This window comes from Balaenoptera ricei, chromosome 20 (assembly GCF_028023285.1).
Source record: "Balaenoptera ricei isolate mBalRic1 chromosome 20, mBalRic1.hap2, whole genome shotgun sequence".
In the NCBI taxonomy this organism is placed as follows: Eukaryota; Metazoa; Chordata; class Mammalia; order Artiodactyla; family Balaenopteridae; genus Balaenoptera; species Balaenoptera ricei.
The window spans coordinates 14,927,034-14,948,111 of NC_082658.1; the positions used below are offsets into that span (position 1 = coordinate 14,927,034).

The following is a 21,078-nucleotide window of genomic DNA, read 5'->3' on the forward strand; positions in this document are numbered from 1 at the left end:
AAGGTGCTCGTGGGGCTGCGGAATCCCAGGGTCCCTCCACCTCCACCACCCCTGCCCAGGCCTTTCATGTGCTCTGGCCCCCATTCTGCCTCATCAGCAACAGCTATTTTTATTCCCGGCAGTTTTCAGTCAACAGCCCTTGTGTGTGTGTTGGGGGTGGGGGGCGGGGAATGGGGCAGCAGGGGGAGTGGGAGGGGCTTGAGGAACCCACAGGAAGCGGGGGTGGCAGGGGAGCCGCTGTGCCCCTCAAAGGGCGGGCTGCCCCCCCCCCCCCCCGCAGGGCCTCCCTGTCCTCTGCCAGAAGCCCTAGCATAAATGGACAGGGCAAAACCACAAGAGTCACCAGACCCCACTGCTTTTGAACTGGTTTGTGAAACCAGGTGCCTGTCTATCCCTCCCCTGCCCCACAGGTGCTAGACGGTCACCATCCAGTTTAGACTGGGGTGATGATATACCTTAGTGGTTAGGAGCCAAGGTCTCTTTCGAGAGCAGGGCTTCCAGCCTCAGTTTACTACATAAATAACACTTGGCAACTTCCTTACCTTCTCTGTGCCTCCGTTTCCTCATCTGTCAAATGGAGTGATAACAATAGGGTCACGGTCAGGATTACATGAGCTCTTGACATGTGAGGTGCCCAGGACAGTGCTTGGCAAGTACATAAGTGTTAACTAGTAATTCATTATTATGCTTGTTAGCAGGCTGTGACTCTGAAATAAATGTCTCCTTGTGGGGGGGTGGTGACAGAAGGGGAGAAGGAGCTATAAGGTGGGGAAGCAGGACCGAAGGTAGGACAACCCTATCCAGCTCTGGGTACCCTGAATAGCTGGGAGGGGGTGGGTTTTTTCCTATCGGGAGATCCTTTCATCATATGGACAGCAGAGCCCATTTTATGAGGGTCTGTGGTTTGCAAATGTTGCCTTAAGGGCTGTGAAAGCGCTAAGCAGAGCCCCCCACCCCGGGCTCACATTTTAGTAAGAGCTGCAGGTGACTCGTCTTTTTTGAGGCTTTTTAAGTTCTTGATTGGCCTAATTTTGGAGAAGGATCTTCCACCAGGGTAGTTGGTGAGAAAACATCCCTGGAGCAGTTTCTGCGGTTGAACAAAGTTCTCGGAGTGAGTGGCAAAGCCAAGCTGGCTGCGGGTCGGGAGAGTCCATCAGTCTTTCTTGGGGGTTTCAGGTTATAGGCTTGGGTCCTGCAGCCCACTCATCCTACTGCCTTGTGCACCTCCCAGGGCCTGACAGGGGCCTGAGGTCCGAGTGGGAAGGGCTCAAAACTCACCCTACCCAAATGGTTAGGGATTGATGGAGGGAATGGGGAGCGAGGTCGGCCTTGGAATTCTCCAGGCTCAGGATCAGTTTTGAACAGTCCTCTTCTTGCCCTCTGGGTGGACCTCAGGCAGGAAAAAGGCCTGTCAGCCATGGTCTGGGAGTGGAGAGAGTGCGTGGCGGAGAGAAGCCAACAGAAGCCGGCAGCTCCAGGGAGAGATCGCACGTAGAAGCAGGCAGGGGTGAGGGGAAGCAGCCCTGCGGGCAGGGGGTGGGTCTGCCTGAGGGTGGGTGAGGTGGGCCTAGAAATGTGTGTGTACGAGGGGGTGCACACACAAGTTGGAGGGGGGCATCCATGGAGCCCGGGTCACCATGTGTGAGGTACCTTCGAGAGAGCCGAGCCAGCGGAGGGCAGGAAGCCCCAGGCCTGGGTGGAACTAATCAGCCTCCACACCCCTCGGAGCAGCTGGGAAATGACTCATAGAAGCAATGAGTGAGAGTGTGTGTGTGTGTGTGTGTGTGTGTAGGAGTGGGCTGCAGAGGGGTTGGGGGGTATATGAGGGTCGATCGGTGCAAGTGAAAAACCAAACCTCGAAAAAGGCTCTTTACCAAACTACAGGTGGGGACCTCTAGTCCCCACCATTCACAACTCCCAACACGAGGCCCCAGGAAGCCTGAGCCCTGGGCCTGCCAAGGCCTGCCAGATGCCCACCCCAGCCCATGCCTTTCAGGGACTTGGCCCAAGGACTCTGGTCTGTCCTTTGAAGAGGACAGACAGGTGAGGATCAGGCCAGCCCAGGGGGCAACTGGATGGGACCTCAACCTGGGCGTGCCCCATGCTGGGGGAGGGCAGCCATGCCCAGCCCAGTTCCCCACTGGGCGGGCGAGAGGGAGGCCGTGTTTGTAGTAAGAGGCACGTGGATTTGGCGTCAGAGAGCTGCATTCGAATCCTGGCTCTGCCACTTGTTAGCTGGGATGATGAATGCGAAGCACTTGGAACGGTGCCTGGCACGCGGTAAACACCAAATGAACGTACAGATGACTGCTCTGCATCAAGAAATAATTCTTACGCCTCCACTTCTCGGGCCCACACACATCGGGATGACAGGTGAATGCACTGAGGTTTGGGGGCCAGAGGAGTCAACCCCCTCCCGCTCCAAATAGACTCTTTCCTGAGCTGACGCTGACCGAGGCCTGGAATTCTACATCTTGAGATGAGATAAACTCCTTTGATTTAAGGCTCAGTCTTGGGAGGGGAAACCCACTCTCTGGCCTTTGCTTCTGGGGAGAAAAGGCTTCCAGGGCCGACTGATGAGCTGGGAGGGTTTAGCGGGAAGGGGCACGGTTCACAAAACCCAACACAGCCCATTTGTGGGTTTTTATTTCATCAGGCCCCTAGCTGACCAGAAGCACTCTGGGTGGAGGAAAAGAGTCAGCTTTGGGAGGAGGAGGCAGGCTGGGGAAAAACTAGAGGATGTTCTTCGAGAGCCTTTGGGGATTGGCAGAGCCAGAGATGACTGAGGGGAGAGGGGCGGACAAAATACCCTGAACAGGAAGCCAAACTTGCCATACAGTAAGGGCAAAATAAATGTGGCCTCTACGATCATTCTTTCCCCATAGGGAGGACAAATCATCAGGCTGGTTGAATCAGGTGCCTGAAAAAGGGAGGCTTGTTTTGACCCAATGAGCCCCACCTGGAAAATGCAGTCAGCACCAGCCCGGCCCTTGCCCAGGGTACCCCACCCCCTCCCCCGCCGTGTGACCCTGATGGTCTCCGGAACTCTCAGAGTTCCTGAGTGTCCGGAGGTTTCTGCACTGGGCTCCAGGCTGCCCTCCAAGACCTCTTGGAGCAGATTTCCTCTGCAGAGAGTGTTAGACCAGGAGGGGAGGGCCACCTGGGGTGACTTCCTCCAGGCTTCTGGCCTGCCAAGGCCGGGGTCCTAAGTGCTGGCAGAGAAACAACACAGCTGCCCCCTTCCCATGCCTACCCTTCAGCCTGCCCCAGCTTAGAAAAAGCTGTGACTTGAGATTTACAACTAGGGAGACATAGGGCTCCATTTTGCATTCTTGGAGCTGGGCCACAGTGGAAATGCAGGAAGTTGGGAAGTACGCCACCAGGATGTACGGTGCTGTCCTTGGCCAGGACAGAAAAAGTTTGATCTGTTTCGGTCTCTCAGAAAGTTCTGAGTCTGAGCCCTCACTGCAGGTGAAGCTTGAGGAGGGGCCTCCACTGGCTGGCTGCAGCTCTGGGTAATTTTGCTCCTAATCCACAGAGAAACAAAACAGCCTGAGCCTGGACTGCAGCTTTACCGGAGAGGAAGGGTATGCTTGGTTGGCAAGAGGGATGGTGACTGGAGCCTGAGCAAGGCCAGCTAGCTATCCACCATCTCTGCATCCTGGGGGATGTGCCCTAGAGTGAACGGGAAGGCTGTGAGGGGCAGGTCACATCCATTCTCAATCTTCTGGGAGTTTCTCACAGCAGCTTTTACATCTCAGGCTGGCGGGGCATGGCTGAGGCTCCTGGGGGTGGGGGCGAGTGGGAGGGGAGGGCAGGGGAGGGTTTCAAGCCAATGCAGTGCAGCTAGGTGGGTTGAAGGACCCTCCCTGAAAGCTTGGTGTCCCAGGAAGAGAAAGTTCTAGAAGCATATAGTGGCAAGAGGTGGGGGGTGGGTGTCTGTCCTGAGCCTTGTTTGGCCAATAATTTGGGACAATCTGGATCACAGACACTCAGCTGTGAGGGACTGGCCTTGAACGGAGAGGCAGAATCAAGATTCAACAAAGCTTCACAAAAGACTGCAGGTGAAGAAGTGCAATGAATGAGGGGAATTTAAGTAGAAGTAGATGGAAAATCCTACACCTGGATTTATATTAACCTTGCATCCTAGCTATAATCACTATTAGTTCCAGGAGGGGGTTTTTTGGTTGATTCTTTTGGACTTTGTACAAAGACAATCATGTCATCTGTGAACAGAGACAATTTTATTTTTTCCTTCCCAATCTGTATATGTTTTCTTTTCTTTTCTTGTCTTATTGCATTAGCTAGGACTTCCAGTATGATATTGAAAAGGAGTGGAGAGAGGCGACATCCTTGCCTTTTTTCTGAACTTAGTGGGAAAGCTTCTAGTTTCTCACCATCAAGTACTATGTTAGCTATAGGATCTTTTTAAATGTTCTCTATCAGGTTGAGGAAGTTCCCCTCTATTCCCAGTTTGCTGAGAGTTTTTATCATGAATGGGTTGGATTTTGTCAAATCCTTTTTCTGCATTCATTGGTATGATCATACGATTTTTCTTCAGCCTGTTGATGTGACAGATTAACATTAATTGATTTTCTAATCTTGAACCTGCCTTGCATACCTGGGATAAATCCCATTTGGTTGTATAGTTCTTTTGATACACTGTTGGGTTTGATTTGCTAATATTTTGTTGAGGTCCACCTGGATTTAAAAGAGAAAAATCAATTGCACAATTATAGGACAGGGAAGATCTAATATGGCCATAGCTCATGACGAAAAGCTCCAGGGGTGACTGTAGAGTCACCCTGTAAGTGGGCTGCTGAAAAAGTAAATGCCATCTTGGGATCAATGAATTCAATGGGTGTCTAGGCCAAGGAAAAAAGGCCTCTCTCTGTGGTCAGACTGTATCTGGAATTGGGTGTTCCGATCTGGCAGCCTCACAGAGGGAGACAATGCAGGGCTGGACCTGCTCCAGAGAAGAGCCGCCTCACCCTCCAGTGTCCTCCCCCTCGGCTCCCTGCCTGTGGACAGCTGGCCCCAGCCTGACTCCCTGACTCCAGACCCTTCCTTTCCCACCCCTTGCCTCTAGGCCCCCAAGACTTTACCCACCACTTCCGCCCAAACTTCCTTTTTGACGCAGTTTCCGATGGAGCTTCTCACTTACTAAATGGGCCCTGGCGCCCAGGGAGCAGGATTTTAGTCCTGGCTCAACCTTTCATTTATCATTCTCTAAAATTATCTTATTTGCTTCCCTATTTATTATCTGCCTCCTCTCTCGGGAATGCAAGCTCAGTGAGGACAGGGACTTTGCCACTCCTGTATCCCTGGCTCCCAAAACAGAGCCCGGCATAGAACAGATGCTCAGGAGATGTTTGTTGAATGAATAAATGTGTGATCTGGGGGAGTCACTACTCTTCTCTGGGCCTCAGTTTCCCCATCTGTAAAGTGAGGCAGTTGGACTCGATTTCTCGGGTCCTTGCAACGCTAACATTCTTTTACTCTCTGTTTTTTTATTGAAGTGTAGTTGATTTACAATGTTGTGGCAATCTCTGCTGTACAGCAAAGTGACTCAGTTATACACATATAGACATTCTTTTTTTATGTTCTTTTCCATTATGGTTTATCCCAGGAGATTGGACATAGTTCCCTGTGCTATACAGTAGGACCTTGTTGTTTATCCATTCTAAATGTAATAGTTTGGGGACTTCCCTGGTGGTCCAGTGGGTAAGACTCCACGCTCCCAATGCAGGAGGCCCAGGTTCGATCCCTGGTCAGGGAACTAGATCCCGCAAGCATGTTGCAACTAAGAAGCCCACATGCCGCAACTAAGAAGACTGCATGCCACAACTAAAGATCCCGCATGCAGCAACGAAGACCCGGTGCAGCCTAAATAAATAAAATAAAATAAAATAAAATAAAAATAGGGCTTCCCTGGTGGCGCAGTGGTTGAGAATCTGCCTGCTAATGCAGGGGACACGGGTTCGAACCCTGGTCTGGGAAGATCCCACATGCCGCGGAGCAGCTGGGCCCGTGAGCCACAACTACTGAGCCTGCGCGTCTGGAGCCTGTGCTCCGCAACAAGGGAGGCCGCGATAGTGAAGAGGCCTGCGCACCGCGATGAAGAGTGGCCCCCGCTTGCCGCAACTAGAGGAAGCCCTCGCACAGAAACGAAGACCCAACACAGCCAAAAAAAAATTTTTTTAATATAAAAAAAATAAATTAAAAAAAAAAGATTACTATAAAAAAAAATTTCAGTCCAGTGTTTAAAAAATAAATAAATAAATTAAATAAAATAAAAATAAATGTAATAGTTTGCATCTACTAACCCCAGACTCCCAGTCCATCCCTCTCCCTCCTCCCCTCCCTCTTGGCAACTGCAAGTCTGTTCTCTATGACTGTGAGTCTTTTTTTATTTTGTAGATAGGTTCATTTGTGCCATATTTTAGAGTCCACATATAAGTGATATCATATCATATTTGTCTTTCTCTTTCTGATTTACTTCAATTAGTGTGATAATCTCTAGTTGCATCCATGTTGCTGCAAATGGCATCATTTCATTCTTTTTTTATGGCTGAGTAGTATTCCATTGTATATATATATACCACATCTTCTTTATCCATTCATCTGTCGATGGACATTTAGGTTGTTTCCATGTCTTGGCTATTGTGAATAGTGCTTCAGTGAACGTAAGGGTGCATGTATCAATATCTTTTTGAATTATAGTTTTGTCTGGGTATATGCCCAGGAGTGGGATTGCTGGATCATATCGTAGTTCTATTTTTAGTTTTCTGAGGAACCTCCATACTGTTTTCCACAGTGACTACACCAACTTACATTCCCACCAACAGTGTAGGAGGGTTCCCTTTTCTCCACACCCTCTCCAGCATTTGTTATTTGTATCTAACATCTTAAATTCAGTGGGAAGAGGTTCCCTCAGGCCCTCAGCCACCACATCTCAGGAACAGGCTGGGGTGGAGGCCAGAGACTGATCTGTGGCTGGTGGAAGGAGGGGTCAAGCTGTCATGTGGCTCTCTTTACTCTGGGTTGTAACTTGAGGGGCCATGTGGAGATCTGCCAGCAAGACACCCAGCCAGTGACATGGGGCATTATCAGTGCTTGTCTCTACCAGAAAGTCACCATGCATACACCCGAGATGTCCTTTCATTTTCCACTGGTGCCACTGCAAACAACACAGTGTGTCCCTCTATTCTAGACACATTGTAAGGGTGAACAGGAGGCATATACATGCTGGCCCATGTGGCCCCACCCAGGCCCCCCACCCCTGGGAGGGGCTCTCCAAAGCTGCAGGATGAAATCCAGACCCCCAGGCATGGTCTTCAAGGCTCTGGCCTAGCTGCCCAACCCACCTCCCCCAAAACCCTAAACAGATTCCATGCCCCCCAAAGACTGACACAGTGTAGTTCCCTATGTCCTGAATCTGCCTTTGCTCTGGCTGTTCCCTTTCCCTGGAGTGTCCTTCCTCTCCATTTCCCTGTGCTCACAACTTACTCATCCTTTGAGAGCCAACTGAAAAGACACATCTTTCCTGCCCCCAGCCTGGAAGTCACCACTCATCCACCTGAACTCCCATAGCACAATCAACTCCCTTCTTTAGGGAGGGCATTTCTTTTTCCTGGTACCATAGCTTCGTGTGCCCACGTCCACCTTCTCCCCAGCTATCAGCTCTTGGAAGGCAGGATGCTCAGCAGATGCATCTTTGTTACCTACTCAGGTTCTGACTGATGAACAGAATGAAGGCATGGGTGGGTGGATGGATGGATGGATGGATGGATGGATGGATGGATGGATGGATGGGTGGATGGATGGATGGATGGATGGATGGGTGAAATGTGTCAGAATCCATTGTATTCCCAGAAAGATCTGTATCCAAGGCCTCATCCACTCACTGAGTGTCTGCTGTGTGCCCAGCACTGGGATTGGCCATGATGACCTAGACAAGACATGGTTCCTGCTCTCTTGGCATTTCCGTCTGGTGGAGGAGACAGAAGAATGAATTAGGCCAATAGACAAGTGATTACAAATTATGATAAATGATGTCAAGGAAAATACAAGGGACTGTAATACAGAGTTGAGGAGGAGAAATCCTCTTGGAGAAGGGACATTAGAGCCTAGACCATGTGAAGAGCAGGGAGACGAGAGCTCCGGGGAGAGCAAAGGCCCAAAGGCAGGCATGAGTCTGGTGGTCAAGGAGCTGGAAGGAGGCCAGGAGGACAAATCAGCAGACAAAGGCAAAGAGGTAGATCGGGGCTGGATCACCAGGGCCTTAGGTTTTATTCTAAGTGCAACAGGATGTGACTAGGGAAATTTAAGCAGGAGAAACAACATGATTAGTTTCTTGTTTTTATTTTTATTTTATTTTATTTATTTATTTATTTATGGCTGCATTGGGTCTTCGTTGCTGCACACAGGTTTTCTTTAGTTATGTCGAACGGGGGCTTTTCTTGCTGCGGAGCACAGGCTCTAAGCGCACGGGCTTCAGTAGTTGTGGCACACGGGCTTAGTTGCTCCACGGCATGTGGGATCTTCCCTGATGAGGGCTGGAACCCATGTCTCCTGCATTGGCAGGTGGATTCTTAACCACTGCGCCACCAGGGAAGTCCCTAGTTTCTTGTTTTTAAAACAGCACCTGCTGCTTCCTGGGACTGGTTTGGAGAGGCCAGGGGCAAAAGCAGGTAGCTATTGTAAGAAATTGTTGTGAAATGGACCAGGGGAAAAAGGAGAGGTTAGGTATGTTTTGGAGATGGTATTAACAGAACTTTGGACAGGCTGAATGTAGAGGTGAGGGAAAAGGAGAATTCACAAAGACACCTCCTTTTTTTAAATACATTTATTTTATTTTTGGCTGCGTTGGGTCTTCATTGCTGCGAGCGGGCTTTCTCTAGTTGTGGCGAGCAGGGGCTACTCTTCGTTGCGGTGCACGGGCTTCTCATTATGGTGGCTTCTCTTGTTGCGGAGCACGGGCTCTAGGCGTGCGGGCTTCAGTAGTTGTGGCACGTGGGCTCAGTAGTTGTGGCTCGCGGCCTCTAGAGCGCAGGCTCAGTAGTTGTGGCGCACTGGCTTAGTTGCTCCACGGCCTGTGGGATCTTCCTGGATCAGGGCTCAAACCTGTGTCCCCTGCACTGGCAGACAGATTCTTAACCACTGGGCCACCACGGAAGCCCAACACCTCCGTTTTTGACTTGAGCAAATTTGGACTTGGCTGGATGGTGGTACCATTTCCTGGGTTGAGGAAGACGGTGGGTAAGACAAAGGTATTGAGGACCCCTGACCTTGCAACTGATATCAGAAATGAGAGCGGTCTTGGGTGGACTGTGCCCTCAAGCTTCGTAGTTGGCTGTAACCCTTTATGGGAGCAGAGCCTGTTCTCCGTAATAGTTGTACCAATTTACATTCCCACCAGCAGTGTAGGAGGGTTCCTTTTTCTTCACACTCTCTCCAGCATTTATTATCTGTAGACTTTTTGATGATGGCCATTCTGACCAGAGTGAGGTGATACTTCTTTGTCGTTTTGATTTGCATTTCTCTAATAACTAACGATGTGGCGCACTTTTTCATGTGCCTGTTGGCCATCTGTGTGTCTTCTTTGGAGAAATGTCTATTTAGATCTTCTGCCCATTTTTTTTGATTGGGTTGTTTGTTTTTTGAGAATATATATTTTTTTTAACTTTTTATTTTATATTGGAGTATAGTTGATTAACAATGTTGTGTTAGTTTCAGGTGTACAGCAAAGTGATTCAGTTATACATATACATGAATCTATTCTTTTTCAAATTCTTTTCCCATTTAGGTTGTTACATAATATTGAGCACAGTTTCCTGTGCTGTGTGGTAGGTCCTTGGCAAATGTTTCATTCCAGATGCTGTCGATTGGATGCCTGTTAGCTATCCACATGGTGGGGTCCAGTAGCCAGTTAAATATATCGGTCTGGAGTTCAGAGGAGGGGTTTAACGTGCTCCTATAACACTATTTACAGTCATAGGAATGATGCCACCCAGACCCAGACAGAGCCCTGAGATTGGGGAGAGAAAGAGGGACAAGCAAAGGACATTGAGAAGGAACAGCCAGAGAGGCAGGAGGTAAACTATGGGTGAGCTGTCATGGAGGCTGAGAGGATAGAGCCTGTCCAGAAGGGGAATGCAGCCAACTGGATTGAATGTTTCTATGAGGTTGAGGGAAGTGAAGACAGAAACGTGTTCAGCAGACTTGGCAGCAGGGAGGGTGCTAGTGACTTGACAAAAGCCGCTTCCGCGGAGTGGGGGTAATGTACGCCAGGTTGGAATGGGTTGGAGAGGGAGCAAAAGGTAAGGAAAAACAGCTGGTGTAGACACTTTCCAAGAAGTTTGTCCGTGAAGAGGAACAGAAAAATAGAGCAAGCGTGAAGGGAGGCATGGGGCCGGGAGGGTGGTTTTTGTCACCACTGCCATTATTCTGAAGATGGGAGCAGCCGGTCATAGAAGGGGAGGGGCTGGTGGTGGGAGAGAGAGAAGATAAGTAGAGAAGGAGGTCCTCGGGAAGGCAAGCGGGGTCAGGGGCCTGAGACCAAGTGGAACTCCTGGTCTTGAGTCTTCTGTTGTTATCAGGACAGAGGAGGAAGGGGCGGGCAGTGAGGATAGTTCTGTTGGTTTGTGTGCGACGGATCCTGTTTTCTCAGTGAAGACAGAGACAGAGTCACCAGCTGGGAGCATCATGGGGAATACTATGGGGGGGGGGGGTTGAGGAAAGAAGAGAAGGCATGAAATAGTTGTTCTCAAAAAGTGGAAAAGCGAGACTCACAGAGAAACCTACACTTAGAGGGCGGCACTGAGGGCAAACCCGGAGTTTACAACCACAGAGACAGTGTGAACCCAGCGAAGTCCTGCCTTGGCTGCAGCAGCATCCAGCAGCTCAGGGGCTGCCTCAGGAAGAGCACAGCCAGGCCAGGCAGGCTGACGTTTCCCCAGGTGAGGGGGGTGGAAGGAGAGAGAAGACTGCAGTTAAGCGTATTTTCAAGGGAGGGATTATGATGATGGAGCTTGTAACGGAGGCTGGAAGAGGAGGGAGGTGAAGTCTGAGGGGCTGATGGAGAGGGAGAAATCTCAGGGTCAAGGACTGAATGTAAGAAGAAGCCCAAGGATTACACAACAGGGCCCTTGAGCTGAGCAGTAGGAGGTGGGGGAGGGGAATGTGTGAAGTGGCCATATCAGAGAAGATCCAGTTTCTGGTTATGACTTAAGCTCAAGGTGGGCTCAAAGGAGAAGCGGGCTAAGGTGGAAGGGTCCTCTCATCCATTCATTCATTTGATAACCTTTTATCCAGTGTTAGGCACACTGGTGGTACAAAGGAGCAATCCGCTCAGCCAGGGTGCCCAGGGAGGGCTTCCTGGAGGTGGTGGTTCTTGTGTAGGTTGAGTCTGGAAGGACGAATTAAGGCTCTCCGGGATGCCAAAAAGAAGGAGTGCTCCAGGAGGCAAGCAGACCATAAGCAAAGGCATGGGCTTCGGTGGGAAACAGTTTGGCCCTTTTGTGAAAATGGAGGTAGCATGGCCAGAGGGTGGGTGTGTGTGGCGAAGTGATGGGCCACGAGGCAGGGATCGGATCATGCAGGGCCTTGGGACCCACGTGGAGGAGTGTGGACACATTATTAAGCAGTGGGAAGCCACCGAAGGATTAAGCAGAAGGTGACATGATCAGATTTGTGATTTTAGAAATGGGGATGGTGGATTGGAGGGGAGCCGAGCAGGAGGTAGGGAGGCAGGCGGGAGGCTATTTGAACAGAGCAGGTGAGGGGTGATGAAGCAGCAGTAGCCTGGAGGATGGAGAGACATGTGGGTGCTGGGAAGGAGCCTTAGCATGGCTTGGGAACTGACCAGATGTGCCACCAGGATGCTTTCAGCCACCAGCAGCCAAAACCATTACCTCAACTGGCCTAGCCAAGGAGGGCATTTACCCACTCACATAACAAGACATCCAGATGTGAAGTGGCTTCAGGGCTGGTGAAGAGGGTAGGAGGAGAGGAATTTACAGTGAGGTGCAAATTTCAAAGGGAGAGATGAGGAGTCCATTGGAGGCCCGCTGGGGGCCAGCAGGAGGAGGTGCCAGGCTGGCTGTGCCATCTGTCGGTCCCATGCCAATGTGCCAGGCACTGGTTCAGGGGTGACCCCAAGCCCAGGCCTGTGAGGAGTCTGGTGGGGGGAGACAGACCACAGATAATCGCACAAGGAGGGCACGAATCACCATCGACCTAAGAGCTGCAAACGTTGTGGCTGCTCGTGAAGGGGAGCTGTGACTTGACCGGTCTGGGGCCGTCAGGGAAGTGGGCACAGAAACCACGGAAAGGAGGTGGATGGCGGTTATTCCCGTGGCAGAGGAGACGGGCACGGGGAGAGGTGCCTGCTGTGAAAAGCAAACAGGGCTGCAGACCGGGCCCTGGAGAAGCAGCATCTTCCAGGGGCAGGAAGGAGGAGCTCACAGAGCAGATGTAGAGAGAGTGGCCGGAGGGGTAGGCCACGCTCTTCTCCTGAGAAGAGAGGCCGTGGCCGTGAGATGCTCGAGGGAGGGTCAGCTGCACAGAAACCACTGGGTCTGACTGATCGGGGCCTCTGGTGCCTCTGGTGAGCGCAGTTTCCATGGGTGCTGGGGCCCGAGCCAGACTGTTCATCTCTGGTTATCTGTGGTTCCACTTGGGCGGCTGCGAGGGAGAGAGGGGGCAGCGTCAGGCCAGAGGATTGTTGCCAAGCGGGGCAAGTGAACTGGGAGGGTGCCCAGTGGCCGTGGTCCCGCCAGGGCCACGTGGCACGTCAGCGTCTTCTGTTTGGGCATGTACGTGAGGCCAGTGATGGGGAAGAAGGAGCAAAGGTCTGTGGCAAGTGGTAGGTGCCACTGTGAGGTCAGCGTGAGGGGTGGTTTCGGGCTGGGCGTGCGCTCTCGTGTGTCTGCGCTCGCGTGTACACGTGTGTGTCCGTGCACACACGGTCCCACGCACACGATGGGGCCAATGAGCAGCTGAGGGCCGGGCTCGGCAGGAAGGAGCGGAGTCAGGCCCGTGGAAACACGACTCCCCGGGTGATGGTAGGGAGCAGCTGGGAAGCCAGGCAGGGGGCGTGGCCAGCGCTGCCCAATGGCTCCGGCCACTCCCTGGGCCGCCCCCCCACCTGTTGACCAAGTCTGAGGAAGTGCCTGCCTGCACTGGCCAGGGCAGGGGCACTGCTCAGGCTTCTGGGCCCGCTGTGACAGGGCTACCCTCCGGTGTAGCCCTGGGTGTCTCTGGGGGGTCTGTCTGAGGCCCTTTGGTGGAGGGGTGGTTCCGGGGCGTCTGTCCGTGCGGGCCTAGTGATGGCTAGTGTGTGATCAGGCTGCTGTGGTGTCCCTGTGCCCGCCTGCTGATGTGGGTCATTCCCCAGGGCCTTTGCGATAGGTGACCTACCACCTTGCTTCCACAGGCAACAGGCTCAGGAGGGCTGCACAGCTCTCACACGCCTCTACAGCTCCTGGTGGGCACCCCTCTATCAGCCCAGTTCATACAGGGACCACCAGCCAAAAGCAGTCCCTGGGAGCTCTAGCCCTGCCCCCACCATTGAAACTGTCCATCTCCTTGTCTCCAGGACCTTTCCTGTGTGTCCTTCTCTTCCACGTTAGCGTCTTCAGGCTCTCCTGACATGACCCCCCCCCACACACACCCTGCATTTTCCCACTCCAGCTCCCCCTGCCTGCCCATGGGTTAGGTCCCATGGGTCCTGGGGGAGGGAGCTGGTGGCATCCTTGGCAGTGCCCGGGAACCTTCCTTCTTCCCTCTCCCCGCCCAACATCACACCTCCCCAAAGCTCAGGACAGGGCACTCCACATTCCCACATCTTCCTTTTCTCCTCCCTCCAGGCCAGATATGGTGAGTACAGGCAGGTGTACCACATTCTCCTTTCTCATGCCCCTGGCAGACATCAGTAATCAATCACAGCAGTCTTTTTGCACTGAGTCTGGCTGCAACCTTTTTTTTTTTTTTTTCAGGCTGCAATCTTGATAGTCTTTGCCCACATCTCCAAGCAGCCAATAGCAGCGGATCCAAGTCAGCCCTCAAGATGTAATCCGTTTGCCATTCCTGCTTTAGGCTGACCCCATCAGGCCCCTCACCTCGGCCCATCCTCAATCCACCCTCACATTTCACATCTGATTCCTTTCTGCCTCACTGCTGGCTAGAGGTCACATGGGCATAGCCAGCTGTGGTTTTCTCTGTCCCCATAGGCTGAAGCCACACAGTCCCCAGAACTTGGGCCCAGGAGGCGGTTGAAGGCACTGGGGCGTTGGCCCCAAGTCTCGAAGACGGAAGAGGATCTGGTTGGTTTTCTGTCAGTCCAGAGGGCAGCCAAGCCCTTGCTGGGGAGAGCGTGGTGCGGGGCTTGGGGGTGATGCCCTTGTGTCCAGCACCTGTGCAGCAGCACCTGGGCCCCGCAGGCACATCTCCCAGCCCCAAAAGGGCCTGCACGCCGACCTCCCCGCCCTGGCCCCTGGTCAGGCAGGAGCTGAGTAGCGGACAGCAGGCCCAGGGCGGGGTGGCCGCCCAGCACCCCGGCGGCTGCACGCTGCAGCTGTCCCGGCTGCCTGCCGCCCTGCTGGCCCCTGAGCCCAGGATGCGAGGATGGCCAACTCATCTCAGCCCACGGTGGTGCCTCTGGGCCCTGAGGGCCTGCGCCCCTTCACCCGGGAGTCCCTGGCAGCCATAGAGCGGCGGGTGACGGAGGAGGAGGCCCGGAAGCAGCGGAACAAGCAGATGGGGACTGAGGGGCCCGAACAGAAGCCGTGCAGTGACCTGGAGGCTGGCAAGAACCTGCCCCGTATCTATGGGGACCCCCCACCGGAGGTCATTGGCATCCCCCTGGAGGACCTGGATCCCTACTACGGTGACAAGAAGGTCCGGGCCTGGGAGGCTTCCCTCCACCTGTCTGTCCATTGTCAATCTGTCCGCCTGTCCCAGGCCTCACAGCTCTCTCCCTGCCGCAGACCTTCATCGTGCTCAACAAGGGCAAGGCCATCTTCCGCTTCTCTGCCACACCTGCGCTGTACATGCTGAGCCCCTTTAACACCCTCAGACGCTGCGCCATCAAGGTGCTCATCCACTCATATCCTGCCCGAGTGGGGCGAGCGCAGGGGCGGGGAAAGGCAGGGAGGGGGCGGGGATGGGCGGGAGGCCCTCTTCGCACCTCCCCTCCCCACCTGCTCCCTCACTTTCCTTGACTCTCCCCCCGACGCTGTTCAGCATGTTCATCATGATCACCATCTTGACCAACTGCGTGTTCATGACCATGAGCGACCCGCCCTCCTGGTCCAAGCATGTGGAGTAAGTCTCCCCCTCCCCCGTTGCCCCGGTCCCAGGTGTCTGCCCGTCCCGGGTGTGCACTCTGAGGATGCCCAGAGTGAAACTGCTCTTGTCTTCCAGGGAGACAAACACTGTCACTGCCACCCCCATCCACACATACCTTAAGACCCTGGAATGGCACACACTGTCACTCTCACCAATGTCCTCAGCCCCTGGGTGGCATATGTCATTTCTGTGCCCTCCTTCCCAGGAGGTCCATCACTGCCACCCACACCCAGGCGTGACATGGCTGGCCCTGGCCGGCCCTCTCCCTGCCAGGTACACCTTCACAGGGATCTACACCTTTGAGTCCCTCATCAAGATCCTGGCCCGAGGCTTTTGCATCGAAGACTTCACATTCCTCCGGGACCCCTGGAACTGGCTGGACTTCAGCGTCATCATGATGGCGTGAGCAGGGCCCCGAGGGCGTCCTGAGGCTGATGAGGGTGAGGGGAGGGGGCCAGCCCTCAGAGGGTGGACGGCGGGGCCGTGGGTCCAGCTTGCAGAGAGTGGGCTGCACAATTCTAGGAGCTGCCATTCCCAGGGTCTGGCTGGCAGGCTGTCCCGGTGCCCCTACACATAGCACATATGACCACACACAGCGGCCCTGAGCCCTAGTCCCACGGGCCCCCACCGGGAGAGCTGGGCTACCCTTGCTAACCCCACTCCTCAGCAAAGCTCCTGCATTGTCTTCCCCACCTCTCAGGCCCCGATAGGAAACTTGCGGTGCCTGACCTGTCCCCCCGCATCTCCACGGTAACCCCAACTACAAGGATTCCTTGGGAATCCTCATTCTGGGCCTGGAGAACCTGTGACTTCTGCCCTACCGCCCACCCCCGGCTCTGACACAGCCCTCGCCCCAACCTCCCCACCCAGGTACCTGACGGAGTTTGTGGACTTGGGCAACATCTCAGCCCTGAGAACCTTCCGGGTGCTGCGGGCCCTGAAAACCATCACAGTCATCCCAGGTACTGGGGAGGAGCAGGGACCCTCTGCCCAGGCCATCAGGCCTCCCCCCTCCCCCAGGCCTGGAACCAGGCACTCAAGTTCTATGACCCAGGGTCACAACCGTCCCAGGTGGTGTAGGACCCACACCAAAGCCTGGACACAGAGGGGCCCCTGTGGCCAGAGAGGAGAAGGGGCCCCAGGTGGGAGGATGGGTTTTGAGAGGCAGCCTAGCAAGGTGGTTAGAGCACAGATTCTGGAGCCAGACTGCCTGGGTTCAATTCCCACCTCCACCACTTCCTAACTTTGACCTTGGGTAAGTGGCTTCCCTGTCTGCCTCAATTTCCGTATCTGTGAAATGTGCATAATAACAGTACCACTCATCCGGTTGTTATGAGAATTCAAAGCCTTGATAGCAATAAGGTGCTTAGAACAATGCCTGGCCCAGGGTATGTGTATTCAATAAAATAAGCAGACTGGGCAGAGCAGAGACCTCCACCTGAGAGAGACACAGAGAATCAGTGATGGAAAGTCCCAGCCCTGTGGGCTCAATAATGAACACGCCACATACCCACTGAGCAATCAGGCCAGGGCAATTCCAAAGTAATGCATCAAGAAGCATGAAATAACTAGAATCTGGATCATCCGGACCCTCAAAAAAGCATGTGGAGAAACTGGAGAAGGTTCATTAAAGGAGAGAAAGATGATCTGAAAAGGCATGGAGAACAGACTCTGGGAGGAGGGGAAATTGTGAAGCCTTAGTGCTAGAAAATACCTTAGTTCTCCTCTAGTCCAAAGCCCTCGTGAATTGCAGTTGAAGAAGGAGGGACCCCGGGAAGGAAGAGCTTACTGAAGGCCACACGGCACGTTGGCCCCTGAGTCAAGGCCACAATACCTTCCCTCGGTGCCATGCTTCCAGCATCCTCAGCGCTCAGAGGGTTTTTATAAGGAGGCTGCTGAGCATCTGTTTTCATACCAAGATAAGAAAAAGAAATAAACTAATACTGAAGCAAGAGACACACTGATTAGGCCCGAGGAAGAAGTTATGGTTCTTCCATAAACGATGGAATCTGAGCCTGGAATTCCATACGATTTGGCTATGCCTTTGCCCGTCCAGAGGAGTGGAATGCAATATTGCAAAGTCAGCCTAGAGGTTCTCAGAGTGAACCCTGCTGTTCCTTGGGTGTTAACAGGCACTAAAAGAGAAAGGGGGCTTCCCTGGTGGCGCAGTGGTGGAGAATCCACCTGCCAATGCAGGGAACACGGGTTCGAGCCCTGGTCCGGGAAGATCCCACATGCCGCAGAGCAACTAAGCCCGTTCGCCACAACTACTGAGCCTGCGCTCTAGAGCCCGCGAGCCACAACTACTGAAGCCCGCACGCCTAGAGCCTGTGCTCTGCAACAAGAGAAACCACCACAGTGAGAAGCCCACAAGCCCGCCCGCAGCAACGAAGACCCAACGCAGCCAAAAATAAACAAATAAATAAATTTACTAAGGAAAAAAAAAGAGAGAGAAAGTGTTCTGTGTCAAATAAGGTGAAACGTGGCATTAAAGTTTTTGTTTCTGTAGGACTTTTCCGAGCCTTTGATAGGCTAATCTACACAAGGACCCTCCAAGAGGGCGCTACAGAGCTCAGCCTTCCCCAAACATGATTGAACCCCTTTTTTTAAGGGCACAGCTTACTAGATGAGCGTTCTAAGGAACACACTTCGGGAGTGCTGACTTAGCGACATTTATTAAGCTCCACTGTGTGACTGGGTGTTGCTCTCTGAGTCGGGCAACACACTGTGAAGTCTTCATAGTCCCTTCTTCTAGTGGCTGAGATTCGGTGGCCATTCAAGGCTCCAGATGGAGGTTGTAACCAGAGAAGGATGGGGCTAATTTGGGAAGGCTTCGGGCAAGCAGTGCCCCAAGTAAGTCAAGGCTTGAAGGAGATGGAGTAGGCAGAGGCTCGGAGGGGCTAAGTCAGTGAGTTACCCCCTGCCCTGCCCAGCCCCAAGCTCTCACCCTCTCTGTGATCAGGGCTGAAGACCATTGTGGGAGCCCTGATCCAGTCGGTGAAAAAGCTGTCAGATGTGATGATCCTCACCGTCTTCTGCCTGAGTGTCTTTGCCCTGGTGGGGCTGCAGCTCTTCATGGGAAACCTGCGGCAGAAGTGTGTGCGCTGGCCCCCGCCCTTCAATGATACCAACACCACGTGGTACGGCAATGACACCTGGTACGGCAATGACACCTGGTATGGCAATGACACCTGGAACAGCCAGGAGAGCTGGGCCAGCAACTCTACCTTTGACTGGGATGCCTACATCAATGACGAAGGTAAGAACGGAGGGTCGGAAGGCCAGTGGGGTCTTTCCCAGCCCCGATGGCAGCCCCTTGTGCGACAAAGAGCATGGAGAAGACCTGAGTGTAAATCCATCACTTACCAGCTGGGGCAACCTCTGACAAGTCACTTCATCTCCCCCTCCCTCAGAATCTTTACCTATAAGATGGAGACAACAATACCTTTCTCAAAGGGTTTGTGTGACAACAAATGCCAAATTGCTTTGAAAATCCTAAAGCTTCTGCTATAAAAAGCAGCAGTCCATAGTCCCTAACCTACGTACTCCTTGTTCTCCATCACACCGCATGCTCGCACACTGGCAGGGCCACCACCAGGCCCCCGCATCCTATTCACATACCCAGACTTCATAGGCTCACACGCACAAGACAACATTCTCATAGAGCCACTCTTACTTCACACTGTGCCTTCTGGCAGCTGAGAAAATGGTACCCCTTCTTCAACCTGGCATCCTGGATTCTAGCCGCATCCCCCCTTCAGTTGAGGGTCCTGCACAGGCACATGGTAGCCCCATCCACACACATGCATGCTCCCCACCCCGCATCCCTCTGTGCCCCTGCTGCACCCCACACTAGGCACTGAGCTGACAGCAAAATGTATCTACCCAGAGACCTTGGAACTTGGAGCTGCCCTTAAAGGAGAGGGAAGGGGCACCCAGAGAGCATCCATTTGGGGCGTGTGGTCCACACAGATGTGTCCACAGGTGCACAGTGGGTACTGTGCCCACAGTGTCCATGTGGTGACATGTTTCCTTTGTGGCCTCTGACTCCCAAAGGGAACTTCTATTTCCTGGAAGGCTCCAATGACGCCCTGCTCTGTGGGAACAGCAGCGACGCTGGGTGAGTGACACTGGCGGGGGTGGGGTGGGGGCGGTGGAGGGCAGGTGTCCCAGGGTTGTCAGAAGATGGGGGATGATTAGGGATGAGGACCTGGGGTGGATGGAAACGTAAAGAAAATTCATGGGCATGAGGGGAACACTTTCCATTTTTCGGGATGCAGACAAGACGGAAGGATATTTTTCTCTTGGGGTCCCCCCATCTATCTCCAGGCTGGAGCTCTCCTTTCTCCCTAAAACCAGCCCCCATCCTATCCCCAGGCGCTGCCCTGAGGGTTACGAGTGCATCAAGGCCGGGCGGAACCCCAACTATGGCTACACCAGCTATGACACCTTCAGCTGGGCCTTCCTGGCTCTCTTCCGCCTCATGACACAGGACTATTGGGAAAACCTCTTCCAGCAGGTACAGCAGCCCCCCGCCCTGCCCCTCAGCCCCACGGCTACCTCCCTCCATCTCCACTGCCTCCTCCGGGCTTGGTGGGGCCCCTAACAAGGCTGTCCCCTCCATGGTACCCCCTAAATGCCCCTACATATAGGTTCTCAGAGCCCTCTGACGCTAGGTACCTGCCCAGATCTGAGCCCCAGCCCTTTCTTCCTTTTCCTCATTTGCCTTAAGAGCTGAGATCTGAGCCGGGTACAGACTCCCAAGCCTCACAGTAACCGGTAGGGCAGCTTAGACTCCAACTCTGCCCATACACAATTATTTACCTTCCACTGTTTGCAGGTGGGCAGGTTGGGTCTGGAGCAACAGTGCCTTCTGGTTCCTGGTGATGTTTCTAGCATGATGATGTTAATAATAATATTTAGTAATATAATAATAGCTGCTATTTGCTGAGCTCTTACTAGATGCCAGGCGCTACGGGAAAGCTAGGATTCAAGCTGATCCCAAAGCCTGTGTTCACCAATTTTTATCCTGGTTCTCTGATCTCAAGATGTCTGGCTGAGGTCCTCAGGGCTTTCTGAGCCAGGAGACCAGGAAGGTCTGGGTCCTGAGTATATATTTTGAAGCGCCCCAGAATGTGGCTTAGCCTGCCAAGGGCGGCCATACCTTGCCTCAAAAGCCCTCAGACTGCCTGGCTCTGTGAAGGACCCTCTCCTGCATTTACCTATCTGGGCAATGGATGTATGGAGATGGGTGTGGGTGAAAGCAGGCGGGTGCCATGTGACGCTTTCTCTCCCTCCCCGACTCCCAGACCCTTCGAGCAGCCGGCAAGACCTACATGATCTTCTTCGTGGTCATCATTTTCCTGGGCTCCTTCTACCTCATCAACCTGATCCTGGCGGTGGTGGCCATGGCATACGCTGAGCAGAACGAGGCCACCTTGGCCGAGAATCAGGAGAAAGAAGAAGAGTTTCAGCAGATGCTGGAGAAATTCAGAAAGCAGCAGGAAGAGCTGGGGAAGGTCTGGACTCAGGGGGAGGAGGCCGGGGATCCAGGGATCTCCCTGCCCCTCGGCCTGGGTGCTCCTGGGCAGGCTGAGGGGGGTCGGGGGAGGCATGGGGTAGGGCCTGCGAGGCAGAGGACGGGGGGGCAGAAGACCCAGGCTGGAGCTTTGGTGGGGTGGGAGGCATCCAAGCAGTGGAAAGAGTATTTCTCAGCTCAGTGCCTCA

General features: G+C 53.4%; 1 protein-coding gene across 3 annotated transcripts in view; it reads left to right on the forward strand.

Annotated features, from left to right (window-relative positions):
• SCN4A (sodium voltage-gated channel alpha subunit 4) overlaps positions 1-21,078 on the forward strand; it is a 46,256-nt gene that overhangs the window by 2,669 nt on the left and 22,509 nt on the right. Inside the window, exons 1-10 of one of the 3 annotated variants that reach the window (XM_059909088.1) lie at positions 2,355-2,373; positions 14,235-14,901; positions 14,991-15,108; positions 15,237-15,327; positions 15,625-15,753; positions 16,222-16,313; positions 18,314-18,610; positions 19,408-19,471; positions 19,729-19,870; positions 20,661-20,870. In XM_059909088.1, coding sequence (XP_059765071.1) covers positions 14,629-14,901; positions 14,991-15,108; positions 15,237-15,327; positions 15,625-15,753; positions 16,222-16,313; positions 18,314-18,610; positions 19,408-19,471; positions 19,729-19,870; positions 20,661-20,870 — 1,416 coding nt within the window. In that variant the 5' untranslated portion in view covers positions 2,355-2,373; positions 14,235-14,628. Of the gene's footprint in view, positions 1-2,354; positions 2,374-3,496; positions 3,516-14,234; positions 14,902-14,990; positions 15,109-15,236; positions 15,328-15,624; positions 15,754-16,221; positions 16,314-18,313; positions 18,611-19,407; positions 19,472-19,728; positions 19,871-20,660; positions 20,871-21,078 lie in introns of those variants that run through there. The other 2 variants (XM_059909089.1, XM_059909087.1) reach the window with 2 other exon arrangements.